This window comes from Fringilla coelebs (genome assembly GCF_963513975.1).
Source record: "Fringilla coelebs genome assembly, chromosome: 4".
NCBI classification, from domain to species: domain Eukaryota; kingdom Metazoa; phylum Chordata; class Aves; order Passeriformes; family Fringillidae; genus Fringilla; species Fringilla coelebs.
In genome coordinates, this window is record NC_140032.1 from 40,970,431 (window position 1) to 40,987,126 (window position 16,696).

Sequence of the window (16,696 nt, forward strand, 5' to 3'; positions counted from 1 at the left end):
TGCACACTGGATTTTGTAGATGAAGAAAAGCAATTTAACAAATTTCCTTCCTGGTAAAAGGACACTTGCACTTGGCAGTGTTCAGAACTAGCCCCTTTATTAATGGAACAATCAATACAGTGTATTTTACTTTCAACATGAACACTAGAAATGTTAAATAGATTATTTTATACTGTTTTGTTATTAGATGAGACAAGTTTGTAGGGGCAAACAAGCATGCATTATCTATGCTAACACGTTTAAAACTGCATACCATGCTACTTCTCATCAGCAATACTCTGCAAATTTAGGTGTGTACACAATTAAGTTTTTAATTGTGCACACACCTAAATTAATTTGTGTTATAACCAGGAACAGAGTGAGTTCAGTTCAACTTTTATTTAAAAATAAAGGCAACCTTCTTGCTTTCATTTTGCCTAAGCCACAGAGCAGAACCTTCTCAGCTTCCTTCCTCTTCACATTTCTCCTCTATCTGGGGAAAATCAGTTACCAGCAAGTTCCAAAATCAAATCTGTTCAAATAGGTCCAGGTACCAGAACTCATACGAGCCTCTAAAGCCAAAACCCTTGAACATCCTACACTCCAAATATTTCTGACAACCAAGTGTATTTGTCCCCACTTGTTTCTCTGGGCACTGTTTTCCTTTGCAAATATACTTGCAACACTTCTAAGGTGTAGGATGCTTAAAAAATTGTTTTTCCCTCCAACCTCTCCACACCCTTTGCACCTTTTCACAAAGTCAAGCTTTCATTGCGTCTATCACACTTTCTTGCCCACTGTCCCATCAAATAATTCTCTTAGATGTGGTTCTTTCTCCCTAAAAGCAAGCTTTTCTTATGGTTAATGTGAATACTCATGACTAAATCTGCTGTTTGTGTTTTGTTTTAGTAAGTGATCTTGTATTAGAATGGAAGTTCTACATATTTCTAAAAATCATCAGGAGCATTAAAAGCTATTTACAGGCTTGAAAGATTGACAGTGTTCCTTTAAAGAGATTTCTTGTAGACTGGGTATCTGGCAACCGCTTCTACTGATTCAAACTAATTTAAAACACGAGAAATTCCACAAGACAACTAAGTATGCTATGACACTGGAATCAATTTACTATGTAAAATACAATGCACTAACATGAATACAGTTCATCAAGTACTGCAAAGTCCACACTGCTGAAAAGCAAGCACATGTCAGGTATTTCATGATCATATGAGTGGTCCATGGAAAGACATGCAGCAACATGTACTTTACAACATAAGCAAATGTGCAGAGAAGCAATGGTATTTTGCTGGTTTTTAAGATTAAACCTCATCCCAAATTATACTGGACTTCTGCAACAAAGTGCTAAAAATTGAATCAACTTCTTGGAGTTGTCATCTATCTTAACAATCAGAAAACACTGTTTGTCATCTTATAAACTGCCATATTGCTTCAGTAGCCACACACTGAATAAAGGAAAACAACCAGAGTTTTGCATCAAATTCAGGCAGAAAACCCCCCTTTTTTTCTTAATCATTCCTAAATGTAGCAATATGATATACGACAGTTTCATAATATCATTTTGCAGACAAAAGAAAGGCAAGGGCAAATTTGTTTCATAAAACAAGCAATCTAAACATAAATTTTCAATCCAGGTATTTTAGATTCTTGGCAGACAATGGGAATTGAAAAATTTTCAGGAAAAAAAAGGCTACTTTGCCGATGGTTTGCACTATTAGTTTGAAAAGAAAATAGGGGCAGGAAGAAAGTCTTTTACAATTTTCTCCTAAATGAGTAGGCTCTTATCCTTTTCTAAAAATAGCACACACACAAAAAAAAGGCCAGGAAAAAACTCACACTTATTTTTCCAGGGAGTCATGGCTGCAGATCATATTTGACTCAGCAACATTAGACATGGTATAATTTCCAGCCTTCCTCTCATTCACATTTTCAGTCAACTCCTTCAAATAAAATCCAGAAGGAATACTTGTCTGCCCTAAACACATCTGACAGTGCTCCACAGCAGAGTGTGAGGATGCAATTGTTACATGCCTGTAACTGGGGTAGAAGCCGGGGTTATCGATGGCTCTGTGCCCACCGCTCTTTTCTTTCCAACGCCGGATAAAGGGATTGTCACCCCACGTGAATCTCAAGCTGAATGGGATAAGGAAGGCTACTAAAGGCAGAGAGCCCTTTTGCAGCGATTTCAGCAGCTGGCTGACAATGCACTAGCAGCAAATTTCATAAGCCTGTTAGCTAATTCAAATCTAGAGAGATTCACACAGAGTAAAAACACCACACACCATCTTTCTGTTCAGGGCTATCTGCAGATACTTCAGCATTATTCTTACAGGCCCACCTCCATCTCTTTCTTTTAGATACACCCCAGTAGGATTTGATGCTTTGCCTTTAGCAAAGACTACAGTACAGACTAGTAAAAGCCCCCCAGCTCAGTTTACAAACCAAGTCTCGAGAGACACAGACTATCCCAAACCAGGGAGTTACAAATCACTGCTTTAATCTCTATGCCACTAAAGAACAGCACCTTATTTTGGACAAAGTGATTTTTCCTTTATGAGGTTATGTCAATTTATGCCAAATATTCCACACACTATATGCAGAATAGCCAGCAACACTCAGACCGAGCATGACTAATTCTTCACAGATGCATTGAAGCAGCCACAAAGTTTACTGGCAGTAAGATATTACAAGATCCTATTAATTAAAATCATTCCACAGGTGACTATTCACTTTTAAATTATTTTTTTAAAAACCAAAACAACAAACAACAGTCTAAAGCAGAAGTAAACCCCTGCAGGTTCTCAGGAGAACCTGACTTGTTTCAGTCAAATCATTCTAAACAAAGGCTTTACACTGAACATATGATGTAACCTTAAGTACAGGTACATACAAAATGAAAATCTTCATTCAGGGGCTAAAATCCTATTTCTGCTATTAAGTAAGGAGGCATTAACACCAAATTAGTTAAAGATGTTTCTGACACATCTGAAGCACAAGAAAACATTTTCTAGATTCAGTTGCAAGCAGCTCAAACTTATCGGCTTTGATTTTTTTTTTTCCCCCAAAAAAGAACTGATCAATTTTACTAAACTATAAAGGTGGTAAAAAAAGTATGTAATTTTATCTGAGTGGTAAAACACATTCATTTTATTTCCATTTGCAATGAAGATTCTATTTTCCTTGCCCTAGAAACCACCAACACTTGTTCTAAAAGTAACATGCCTAAGTGCCGATACTCAACATTAGATTTCATGTCAAATGATCTTTCAAACATCAGGGTAAGTTATAAAATACTACAAAGTCTTTCAAATCCCTTCCATAATTTGAGAAGTACATTATCACTCTTAAACATAGTGTTTTAGTAACCATAGGCTACTCGGGATCATGCCACTGAAAAGCTGGGGAGCACTGATGTGAAGGTAAGGAACTGGGCTCCTAAAAGAAGTGTACTATACATTTTGAAGGAAGAGAACATTTCAACCCAGAAATCACTTGTCCGTGATACTGGAAATATATTGAAATTTGAACTCTCTAAGTGTTTTAGATAAATGAATTTAACAATCTGACACAGGAGGAACTTTTAAAATAAACACATTTCCTGATAAAAAAATAACAGGAAAATTGACCAAAGCAATGCTTGAAGAAAGGGAGAATTTTTAATCTAAAAAATTAAGAAGTTTCAATTTGTTTTCACCTCTACCACAAGACATTTCTCAAGCATAAAAGTGGGGACATTCAACAATTTGATAATATGCATTCTTATCAAACATTGTATTTGATGGATGCTCAGAATTTATTTTGGCATTGACAAGTGCAACTGCAAATGCCAATTAAGTTCAAAAGATGACACTCAGATCTTCAGATCACTTTGAGTGCATTTGAGGTCTGATATCAGGAAAAACATCTATATTTTGTTTGGCTTGGTACCATTCCAAGATCCTTGACTTATTTGGGCACCTTCTTCTCCCTAGCTTGGCAAAGCTGTGTCTCAGATAATGGCCATTCAGACATACTTTGCCTAGAAAATCCAACCTCTTTATACTGAGTTGGGAGAAACCACCGGAATGGCAGACAAGCAAGAAACACCATGGCAAAGCCTTTTTTAGTTTCTTTACTGCTCATCCTGTCACACTCCATTTCCCCGTTTTACTGACATACAGGTACTAAACAGTGACAGGGGGCCAATTTTTTAAGCCAAAGTCAAAGATTAAGTCCTCTGATCCATGAAGGAGATACTTGAGTAAAGCACCTGCCAAACACTAAATATTTTATACACACCCTTTGTTTATAGTTCTTATTTCCTAAACATCACAGGATGCCAATGCAAGGAAGGTCAATCAAGCTGGGCAAGAGACATTGTGCTGTCAGAATTTCACCACTACACAGGTATTTTTATATCACAGTGAGATTGCTGAGCTATCAAAGCATGGGCTAGAAGGCAATTTTAATCATAATGTCGCATCAGTATTATGGCATCACACCGCAAACCCACGAGTAAATTGTTAGTGGACCAGACACAGTAAGTTACAATACCTGAGGTTTAGTGCATTCCTGTGAGCCAAAATGAAATGAATGCCATATAGGAGGAAAGGAAAAGATGAACATTATCAGACATGCCATAGTACATTCCACCACTATGAAGATAATGTTAAAATCATGTTAATGAGGGTCCACCATCCCATATAAGTTGGCTGTGCTGCAGAAAGCCATGCTGCAACTGAGAGCACTGCATTTAATTTTTAATTCTTGAAAAGCACACCATGCATCTGCATTTCATGTCTGCTTTTATGCTATAGAAAACTTTCTTCAGAAAATACTGTTTGAACCTTCTGAAGAAAAGCATTCAGGGCCTACTGCAAATAAAGCATAATCATTTATCAACAACCAAATTTATAATTCTATATGCTAACTCTATGGATTTAGGGTAAAACAGAATATAAGAAAATTACACATTGTGAAGATTTTGAGGATACTATGAAAGCAGCTTTATTACTTTGAGTCTTATATATGTAACACCTAAACTAGTACACATGCACAAGGAAGAGTAAACTTGAAAAAAATTATATCATATTAATCTTTTTCAATTTAATTTAATGCTTTTATCTTTTTTAATCTAAAATTTTAAAAGCAGAAACAAAGATGACATCCTGACAGATGCTGACCAAAGAATGGATGGGCAACAAGTCCACAAGATATGTGCTATAATATGTCTTAAATTCCTCTGTGTTTCAAAAAAAAATCCTGCTTTTTTTCAGTCAATTTTTCAAGAAATTAAGACCAATAAAATGAGGTCAAAGGACATAAAATAGGAAGGGCGAAAAGACAATGCAGCCTGTAGCATGTATGGTTAAAGCAATAGAAGTAACACTGCTAGTGGAAGTGAATGAGGGAATAATGTCTACAAGATCACCAAACACTGTAAAAATAGGAGGAAATGGACCAGCATGAAGAGTCACTAAAATGTAGTTAATACATTGTAAAATTCATTTGAGCTTATTTGACTCTATTTGCCTCGATAAAAATAATAAAGCCAGACATAAACATTATATTACACTTGGAAAAGCAACATTTTGCTGTAATTATTGTAAATTTTACAGTTTATTTGGCAATCTCTTCCTTCTTAATGTGAAATCTCGCTTGCAATGGATTCCCAGCACATACACAAAACCATTATGAACTTGCACAACAGAATAGCACAGGATGGACTTTTGCTTTTAGTACCAGTTAAGCGTACAAAAACTCATCAGGCACACCTAAAGTGAAATTTATACAACAGGCAAGGACCTACGAATGCAAATGGCACTGTGCAATCTAAATATTGCTCTTCTAGAGTTAGGTACAAATCACACTACCACTATTTGCTAAGCACAACACACACATCTAAATAATATAAACAAAAGTAATTGTTTCTGTAATTCCTACAAAGTACAATACCACTTTTTTTTTTTCCCCCCAAATATGGGCCAGTAAAATGTTTTATTTTCAAACCAAGTCAACTGGCTCAATTCACCTTAAATCTAGAGGCAATTAAAGTGCACTGACAAATTAAACCATTAAAAGCTGTTGTATAAACAAAACCAAATTGTTGGCATAAAATGTAATTATTCGAGTCATGAGGAAAAGCCTATATAATTAACAAATGTAATCAAACATCTATACACTTATAGACACACATTGAATATACAGTGAACTGGCAAACAAGTCAAGGAATAAAGGGTAAGGAAAGAAAAATTGAAAAAAGCTAACAACTGCACTGTACCAAAGATGGCATTTAAAAACCACTAAAGCTGTCATCTTGCAAATTTATGTGTATGTGGCTTACATTGTACAAAATTCAGCCCATGGAACTCAACGAGATTAAATATGCACAAAGTCATTTATGCCCATGCCTTTATGGTTCTACCAGATTTAGGGCTTAAACAAATAAATGAGAGCCAAAGACAAACAGCTTTTCCTGTATTTTGCTCACAGTTATAATCAATACAAAACAAACATATTAATCTAATGGAGCCTTTCTCAGTTTAAAAGCCATATAAAATATTTCATGGAAAAAGTTTTAATTATTAGTTTGCTTTCATCTCAAGAGAAAGTCTGGAAATATATGTAGATTCCTTCCCTCACCCCCAAAAGCAATAAAGTAAAATGACCAAATTATTTCCTCCATGATGGGCCAACTATATAGCTCACCAAAATCCAAGTATAAAGGGCAAATACCATTAGAAGTTAACTTCAATTTTACATTTCAGTTCTCGATTCCAAAAAGAAGTGACAGATTTAGCCCAATTTGGTGTACTGCCATGCAGCACAGTCCTTTTCAGGCAACACCTGTTATCACATATGTGAATGAGTGCTTCACTAACTGACCTTTTAACACAGTACACTAAACTAACGCTACGGTAACTTAATAGAAAAGGAAATGAGAACAGAATTTCCTTAACAATTTCCCATAACGACTGGAACATTAAAAGATAATGCACGACATTCACGGTCATAAGAAACGCACTTTCAACTCTGAACTGAGATGCAAGCTGCACACATGTTCACGCACTGATGGAGCCACACTCACAGTTATTTTGAAGGGAAATCTCCCCACAGAAGCACACTTGAAAGATACCAGCAAGTTTAGCCATTTTCACCATGTTATTTTCGGTTTTCTTGTTTATGTCTTTTTGTGAATGATAAATACAGACAGCTTACCGTATGGTAGCCTCTAGGAAGAGGTGGCTTCCCCACAGGATAAGGGTCAACAGTATCAATAATTGTTTGTCGCTCCCCTTTCTGGTTGATTTTCCTAAACCTCCTTCGAGATTGCCTGTGAGATGCTTGACGCTGGAAATATTCCTCATTTTCTTCCATGTAATCAACCTACAACAGATGCAAGAGAGTGCGTCTTTCTCCGCAAGAGAGAAAAATGTTTCCTCTTGTTTGAAACAGAAGAAATCCTATTTTCAAAAAGCAGCAGCCAGCTTTGAGTTTGCTTCATTTTCAGCACTAAGTGTGAAATTGCTACTAAAAAAGAAACAGAACAACATTAGTATGAAAAGGATCACAGAACGTGATCACTTTTCAAAAATGACAGAAGAAAAATTCCTCCTTCCTCGCCCCTCTCTTACGCCTGCACAAATACAAATTTCACCAATCAATACATTACAGAAAGAAAACTGGTACAAGAGAACACTTGCCTGTTTCCCTATCGACATCTATTCAGCACCTTCCCTAACTGATCCATGGCAAAGGCTTCACTCTTCAGGCAGGAATGGTTTTATTATTTCAAATATTTTGAAGGCATAAAAGGATTTCTAATAGACTGGATCTCTGCATTGAAAAAAGTCCACTTCAAAACAACAACAGGGAGAATAAAAAACACCTACTAGATATATCCCTGTATAAAATTAGACTTCTCAGATTCACTGTCTACAGAGTTTGAAGACTACTACACAACAGTATGCTGCCATGAAAATATTTGAACTAATAATCCTGGTTTTCCCAGAAGAGAATGATCTTTTTGCAGTAATTTGGCTGAAAATCAACACCTCTTCTGTGTTTATCCTACTAATAGAAACCTTACTCGAGTTATTTGAGACTAACAAGGAAATGAAGAAAAAAATCACAGCTTCCAGCACTGACTATATAGGGGGATTCAGTTAAATCCTGTTATTCAATTCCATCCCTCAGGATAAGAGATGAGGCACCTCACAAGGTTCCTGCACATTTTTGAACAAGGAAATGTTAGACAAAATACTCCTATGAATTTGCAGCTTATCTGGGTCAGAAGTGTCACACATCAGTCAGCCCAAGTGACAAAGTACAGCCTTCAGTGCACTAACTCAAATGGATGAGCACAGCCCCTGGTTCACCAGAAGAGCAGGCAGTGTTCACCCCCCTCTGCAGGGAGGATGTTTCACGTCTGACACCTTCACACTCACACCCTGCTACACCTCTTGTGTGCCCAAACAACCCTGGGGATAGGATTCTTTCTATCCAAAGTACAATTATTCCTTTGAGAACCTGAGTGAAGCCTTCAATTTCATCTTTCCAGAACTGTAGCAGTTACATTTTTTGGCAAACACTTGCCTCTGACCTAATATTATCCATCAGTCCAAAAAATTTCTTGTTGTTTAGTCATCTCCTTTCCCAATACCTATCTTTTTACCACTCTTCCTTATAACCTAAAAAATGTATGTGAAACAGGCAGACATTCACACAGCTACAACCAGTGAAATTGTATACTTCTAGAAAACAGAACTGGGACAACAAACTGTTTCCCAAATGGTCAGATGCAAGTTACACAAACTGATAATAAATAAGTATAATCCTAAAGTAATACCACAGTCTCCTGAGCTTCCTCAAGTTTTACAGAAACTGTTACTTTTTAGGAAAAAAAATGGTTAGTGTCACAGTCTCTATTTCAGCTATTTATATGGCTTAGATAATTGTCATGCCTGCATTATGAACTGGTCTGTCTCTGTGACAGAGAGGAAAAAAAACCAAACTAGCCCACCAATTCTGCATTTGCTCAGATGACGTGCCCTGAGGTGTCAAATAAAACTTTTAAGCCTGTGAACCCTGAGAGACAATGCTCTGCCACTGGACTACAGCAGATGCTGCTAACAAAATACCCTCACCTTCACCCAGAAAGGTTGACACAATTTAAAAACATTCAAATTTATTCTTAAAAACCTGAGACAGTTGAGATTAAATTTAATTCAAACATTAATTACTTAAACTAACCTGAAATTAATACTTTAAAGCATCTAGGTTTACCAATAATCATAATGAAGCTGTTTCAAAAAAAAAACCAAAAGAACCTACAAACTATTCTGCCAGCACAAGAAAACTTTAGTTTTACAAGAAATCTGAAAAAGTAAATGTAAGAACAATATGAATTATAGGTATGACATCTCATATTTATTAAAAGATCATGTAGAAACCAGAAAATCATAAGTCTTATTGGAAGCTGAAGTGTTACCAAAGCTGGCCTGTAAAATTTGAAAGCAACTGGCTGAAAATATTCTTACCACAATCATTTCAGATGGCTCTAAAACAATGCATTCACATCCACGTCTGAAGCTGCCGGCAGAACGCTTGCCAAAACTGCAAACCAAAAATATTTCAGTCAGAAAAGAAATCAGAGCTATAACAGAATTCAAAAGCATATTTACATCTTAGCCAGGTATTGTAAAGCAGAGGAAAAACATACATACCTGTGCACAATACAAGTTTCATGCATATGTCCTTTGACAATTAACTGAGACCCAAGGACACCAGGAGCTGTCTGTTTTGTATTTACATAGTTCCCTAGAGTATTTGCTAAATAATCTATTAACACCAAAACAAGTGTCAATCAAGAGCTGTCTACTGAGGAGGCACAGTTGATTCTGAAGTGCACTAGAGAGTTTGATCTAGTATCTTCTGGCATTACAGTATTAAGTTACCTAAGCTATCTGCATTTCTTTAACAAAAGCTAAGTGGCATACCAAAGAAAGAATTAAAAGGCTGATCAGCTTCAGTTGGCTCTTTTCTACTTAAAATGAATTAATTAAATAAGGAAGATGAGTGTATTCCCAAATTAAATAGATGAGGACAAAAGGTTGTTCTGCCCTTTCACAGACATTCTCATCATAGTGGAATAATTAAGCATACTATTTTGTTCCCTGTAAGAAAAAACTGAAGGGTTTTTTGTTTTGGTTTTTGGAGTGCTCTGCCCATATTAGATGTATCTGTGCACCTGCAGGGCTCACTGCAAAGAATCCTCAAAGTGCAGCTGTAAAGGTGGAGAGCAGAGAACCAACACATGATTCAGAGAAATCCAGGACCTCTACAGTTAGATCCTTAATCATACACCATCAGAGTGGAATAAAGGCAGCCAGCTAAAGTTTGTGTCAGGAGTGTGTGATTCTTTCTCTGGGTACAAATGCCAGATCAATGCCAGACCTTTCCCATCACAGACTGGAGGGCAGGACAGACACCAAAATGCCTGCAACTTCAGGACTCCTCTAAGTTTGCTGAAACCAATCCTCCCTAAAACAGCTGACAGCCAATATAACTATTTGGCCTTTCCCTTTCTTCCCCTTGGCACTGTGCAACAGACTTGGGGAACCTTTCTGTCTGAAGCCCCCAAGGCAACACTTTGAAAAACAAACAGAACTCAACGAAACTGCAACATCTGAATTCCAACCAATGCTGGCATGTGGCAACACACTGAAGCTACAGTGCTCGTGAAAGATAACTGTTTTAAGCTTTATTTCCTAACTCACAAACTGCAGGTCACACATCATTCAGAGCACTCTATCTAGCCAGCTCATATCTATGCTCCTGTCCCGCCTGGCGATTAGTAGAAATGAACAATTTAACTGCTACCCCAAAGGCTAATCTCTTGACAACAGCACATTTATAGGCTCAAAAAGAAGGCAGTCAGATATTGAAAAGAAATGCCAGCTGTGCTTATTCATCAAAATAATAATCGCATTTAATGGTACATAGGACTTTTACAATAGAAAAATTTTTCCAGAATACTAGGCCTCTTGAAAAGAAATATTCAATAAAGAAGTCTCTGAACAAAATGCTTATTTTCCTGGAAGCAAACACATGCTTCATCCTACAGTCCAGCAACAAAACACAGGGTTCTTTACTCTACCATACCATCGTGAATTTTATACAATTTCAACTACTTTTAAAGACACCAGAAAATGAAGCCAATATACTGATTCATTAAACTGTTGTACAAGTGTGAAACTTATTTTCTCAGCCAATAGTCTGTTTCATACCACAGTTTTTCCTTACAAACAGAAAGGAGGAGTAAAGGAAGGAGAAAATAAATCAACTCATTGATTGAAAAACAAAAATGCAAAAAATGATGATTATTAAGTCAGCTAATTTGATATTCTAGTTGGAAGCACACAGAAATATTCTCTTCCCACTTAGAAAATACATATTGCTATATTTTTGTATTTTTTGTAGCCTTGGACCAGGACGCCTTGGAGCAAGCAATCATTTCAACAAAAAATGCATATACACTTTTCAACTCCACCATTCTTTCTCCTCCACTGCTGTCTGAAAGTATCAACTTTAAACTTCTGTCTGTTGCTAATCGCTGCTGACGTGCAAAAGTTTCAAGCTTTAGCAAACACAGTAAAACCAAAAAGCTGTGTTTTGGATGCACTTTTCTGTTCTTGAATAACTTGTTTAGATTTCACCTTTTAGCACCAGAGAACAACTAGTCAACAGATTAAGATAGAAGGCATGAATTCAATTACTATAAAGAAAATACTCAATTTCTGCCCCCAAATAACACACTGGTTTTCACGGCAAATAACTGCGCCATTCCTGGACTATTCAGACTCTTATGGCAGCACGAAATTTATCAGAGCAGGCAGAGCATCACATGTATATATTATCTCTGACCAAAGATCACAAGGCACTTCAGGCTGTAAACAAACTCTCTAAACTTTGTGAAGTGCTGTAAGAAAGCAGACAAGTAAATCAAGGCACATGATAGTTAAATGACCTTTCAAGCTTTGCAGTTCTCAGATGGCCACACCAGCTAAACCTCCTGACTTCCAATCTGTGGTGAAAATTCATCACAGTGAGGAATTCACATAATTAGTGAAAATTAGGGAACTCTCATGTTACTGTCCACTACATCTGGGCACTTCAGAACTGTCCATCTCTGACTGTGGTAGAGCATCCATCACAACAGTGCATACCATCTCTCGCAGAACCACACTCAAACACAGGTTTTTTGCTTGACATGCAGCTCTGAGAAACAACTGGCATCTTAGGGTACTGCTAATCTTGCTGTTTCAATTCATAAGACTGACATCAAAGCCAGTAAATTGTATCTGAATTAATTTACCAGAGTTTCCCAGAGGGGCAAAAATAAAAGACCAACAAAAAAGTACTTCAGTGGCAGTCTTCTCCAAAATGCCTAGCTGCAGTAACTAGCCACTCAGTAGAGGAGGCCATCAAACAAACTCAATTTAATTGAAAACATGTTATTTGAAACATTAGCATGCAATAAGAAGCAGCAAATACCCAACACATGATACAGTCTGTTTACTGAGCTGATAAAAGAAGTCCAAAATGTAAAACCTTGCCTAAAATTCTTTAATATAAGAATGTGAGGAACTGGAACAGGTTGCCCAGAGAAGATGTAGATGCCCTCTCCCTCAAATTGTTCAAGACCAGGTTGGATGGGGCTCTTGAGCAACCTGGTCCAGTGAAAGGTATTTCTGCCCATGGCAGGGGATTTAGAATTACCCGATCTTTCGGATAAATCTAAATTCCAACCCAAGCTGTTCTCTGAAATACCAGCAGAAGAACAAGGGACCACGAGCAGGCATGTAAGGATATTAGGTACCACACAGAAACAGCACCAAGCAAATAAAGCTTCAGTGGAAAGGCTGACTGATTATCTTCTTAATGTCAGCTCTACTTCAGTAAGTTTGATTAAACAATATTCTTTACAAAATTCTGATGCCGGACTTTCTATAGAAAGTGAGTTGGACTACCCAGATTTCTCACTAAATAGTCACCAAAAGTACTGGCTAGCTAAAGTACAATGTAGAGAGCCTTTATTAGCAGGTTTCAATAGATCAGGGATTTGACAAATTTACTTCTTCCCTTACCATAGGGTGAAATAAGCCTGTGCATACAGAGAGCACAAGTTTAAACCCCATTTTTGTTTTTAAAATCCAGTAGAGAATTTAACATTATATACACTTCACATGTGGTTGTATCATACCATCCCATTCAAATCTAAATTGTCTTATTAAGCCTTATTAATTTCAACTCTTAAATATAGTTTGTTTGCAACTATTAAGGCAATGGTACATCTAAAAGAATCACAGGTTTGCAACTATTTTCTCTAAATCAGTGGTGTGAATAAGAGAATTTCACCAAAGGAAGATAAGGCAGTTTAAAGGTATCTTTGCAATTGTAGCTGTCAATATGGGATGCAGAGGTTCCAACAGTAATTTAGAAAGCCAGAAGGGCTGCCTGGTCAGGATATTGCTGCCTTGCCTAAATTCCCAGAGAACCTTTTTTTTGCAGCAGTTTGCAGCAGCTTTTCCAACACTTTCCTTCCCTGCTACCACACAAGCTCTGACTTGACAATCCCCAAGTACGAAGCTTCACAGCTGCTCTCTTCAGTACCTGTCCTGGAGATAATTTCATTTCTGGAGTCCTTTTCTATCAGAGTACTTGTATTCACATAGGGATACTGAGTGCATGATGTGACTATAAACCTACTTTAATTAAAAAAAAAAAAAAAAAAAAAAAAACACCAACCACACCAACCACACCCCCCCCAAAAAAAAAAAAAAAAAAGAAAACAAAAACAAACAAAAACCAACCCAAACAACTACCTAAAGATATATTAAAATATTATTTACAGGAATCCACTTTACAGTGGACAGCCAGGTATTTTCCCCAAGCAATTTCTCCCTAACTGTACTATTCCTTTAAACAATTGACAAAAGTCTAATTTCCCACTTGATTATTGAAAAGCATTATTTCCAAAGAAAGTCATCAGTATTAAAAAAAACACATTTTTTCTCACTATGTACTAAAAGCAGGTATTTTAACCCATGTAAGTCGTTTACAATTTCATTCGCATTTTTATGCATTCTTAAATTGAATTTACACGGATCAGAGATGACAGTTCCCCTATCCATAAGTGTATCTTACTACACACATTTCTCAGCTTACAACTTGTTATACTGAAAACATACATAGCTGGCTAAAGAACAGAGGTATCAGTTTATCAGTTTTCAGGTTTCATGCTAGTTAACAGAAGACAAGTTTTAAATGAAAATTAAGGGCTTTGATGTTTCCCAAGTTTATATTCTCAGTTTTCATTAAAAAACTCTTCACTACTACGAAACTACAGCAGTTTAAATGTACCTATGTCTAACAAACAACAACAGAATGATTTGGGACCACTGTCTGCATTTATTCCCCTTCAAATTTGATAGATTTACTAATAAAACAAAACAGCAAAGTACTTCAACTAAATGAAATATCTAAAGCCACAAGCAACACACGCATTTTTATAAGCACTTACACATAGAGATGGCCAAAAACTCGCAGGTGACTTGTTCTATTCTTTCTCTTATCATCATGACACTGGAGGACAAGGCAGTTTTCTGCAGACATGACCCATCCATTTCCCCAGGTCCCCAGACATCCTCACACACGCTCACACAGATGCTCCTTTCAAAGCTCACAGGGGAGGCAGCAGCTACTGAAGAGGGAATGTTTCTCTATCAGCATTCAGCCCTGTCCCCTCACCCTGGGCCTCCACATTCCTGTTTTCACGTCAACCCAGCTCCCAAATGGAAAGTTATTTCTCAGCACTGGAATGTAAATGCATTCATCAAAAGTGATGCAGAATCTGAAGGAAACCTCACAGCACCAAGAAAAGGGTTTTCAGTGTTAAGCCCTGTTCTTTTTTCCTCTTAAAAATCAGCGATCACTCACATAGAAAATTCAATTTCACTAATGACAATTTTGCAAAAAGGACAGACAAAAATTTAGGGTTTCCTCTACAATGCAATCTTAACTTTTATTTCTTTTGATATTCCCTACATTACATTAGCTTAAGGTTTAAGTAAAACTATTTCTAAGTCTCACAAAGATAGCTCCACAAAGTATGGTCATCTCTGTGGTGCACACTCTTCAGCAAATAATAATATATTGTTATAGTTTTATGTATATGTAATTGCAACATTTTGAACAAAATTGCTGGTTGAGAATAAAATCTATGTAATTGACACTTGCTCTGAATCAAAAAGAATTTTCTATTTAGACAAGTTGTAATGAAAGGAAAAATACAAGTAGGAAATTTTCTTGTTTCTCAAGTTCTTAGAATCTTATAAGGTATATGTAAGCAATGAAATTAGTTCCATCCAGATTTTGCTTTTTTTTTTAATTAAAAAAATTACAATATAATTAAAGTAGAAATGCAATGGATGAATATTGAAATATTTTTTCCAAAACTCCAGAAATCAAGATATTCAAAAATTTTCTTTGTTCTGAAGTTTTCAAATGGGAGATACAATGGGTTTAAGATCACTGATGTGCAGTGTTTACGATCACTGATGTGCAGTATTTGCAAATGCAGAACATCTAAATAAACATGGAGATTAAAGTAAACATTATCCTTCTCCCACCTTCACTGCAACCAATCTCTTTACCTGTGCAAGACTGTATATGAATAAATCCATAAGCACAAGGCTATGCATGGTTCAGTTCAGTTTCTCAAGCTTTTAACATATTCATGATAAAAATGGATCTTAAGTTACATAAACCCAATACTTCAAAATGCTTTTTGTGAAAATTACATTGCTTCAATTGACACCAACATTTAGGAGAATCACAGAAAACTACCAAAATGAAATACAGAGGTATTGCATGAAGCATATTCAGAATTTGAAGTTATGTAAGCCAAAGTGTCTTCATTTGCTCTCAGGCAGCCCTCACCCTGAAAATGCTGTTATTACCATCCCCATTTACATTGAAGTGCTATCCACTCCATGTCCAATCTTTCTTCTATCATCCAGTTCTCAATATCAGAGCAGAGAGGATCCCCATCCCATTGGATGGATCATGTGCTGCATGTCCCACCTGCATACTCCTCTTCCTCACAGCAGTGCCACAACTGAGGAGGTCATGGCAGGCACCTGGTTTCAATCACTGCATCAATTATTATCTGATGATATAGAAACAAACATGAAGCAGAATGTCTGCTCTCCAAAAAAATCTCCAAATCAAATCTTGATGTAATAATCAACATTCAGCTAGCAACAACATCAAAATGTCAGTTAGTTAGATTTAGTTGTAAAGCCAACCAGTCACACTGGTTGGCATGAATTCCTTGATGAAATATAGAGCAGTAGTAAGTAGACATCTAGAAGGGAAACAAAATGAGGACTATTTTTTATCTGTCATTTAGAGAGATAATAAGGGATTTCGCCAAGTTTCTCCTCATGCACCTTTTCCATTAAGAACTACCACATTTCATTTTGGTATGTCCAGATCAGAATGAGAAGCATCAGTCCCTCTACATGGTTTATTCTAGCCAAGCTAGGTTTAGCTGGGTTTCACATCAGTGTGCTCTGAAACCCAGACCTCCATCCAACTCATCCTTGCCAAGGAAAAAAAAGAAAGTTACAATTAAGAAGCTCATGTACATGCACAAGCC

At 36.7% G+C, this 16,696-nt stretch overlaps 1 protein-coding gene across 7 annotated transcripts in view; it reads right to left on the reverse strand.

Moving 5' to 3' along the window:
* The window catches only part of RAPGEF2 (Rap guanine nucleotide exchange factor 2), a 183,738-nt gene that overhangs the window by 80,155 nt on the left and 86,887 nt on the right, over positions 1-16,696 (reverse strand). For 6 of the 7 annotated variants that reach the window (XR_014616117.1, XM_084204639.1, XM_084204637.1 and 3 more), the window contains exons 5-6: positions 9,513-9,588; positions 7,192-7,359 (exon numbers count right to left, since the gene is read on the reverse strand). Coding sequence is in view for 6 of the 7 variants with exons in the window: in XM_084204639.1 (XP_084060765.1) it covers positions 7,192-7,359; positions 9,513-9,588 (244 nt within the window). In the remaining variant the exon portion in view is untranslated. Of the gene's footprint in view, positions 1-7,191; positions 7,360-9,512; positions 9,589-14,557; positions 14,713-16,696 lie in introns of those variants that run through there. The other variant, XM_084204640.1, reaches the window with a different exon arrangement.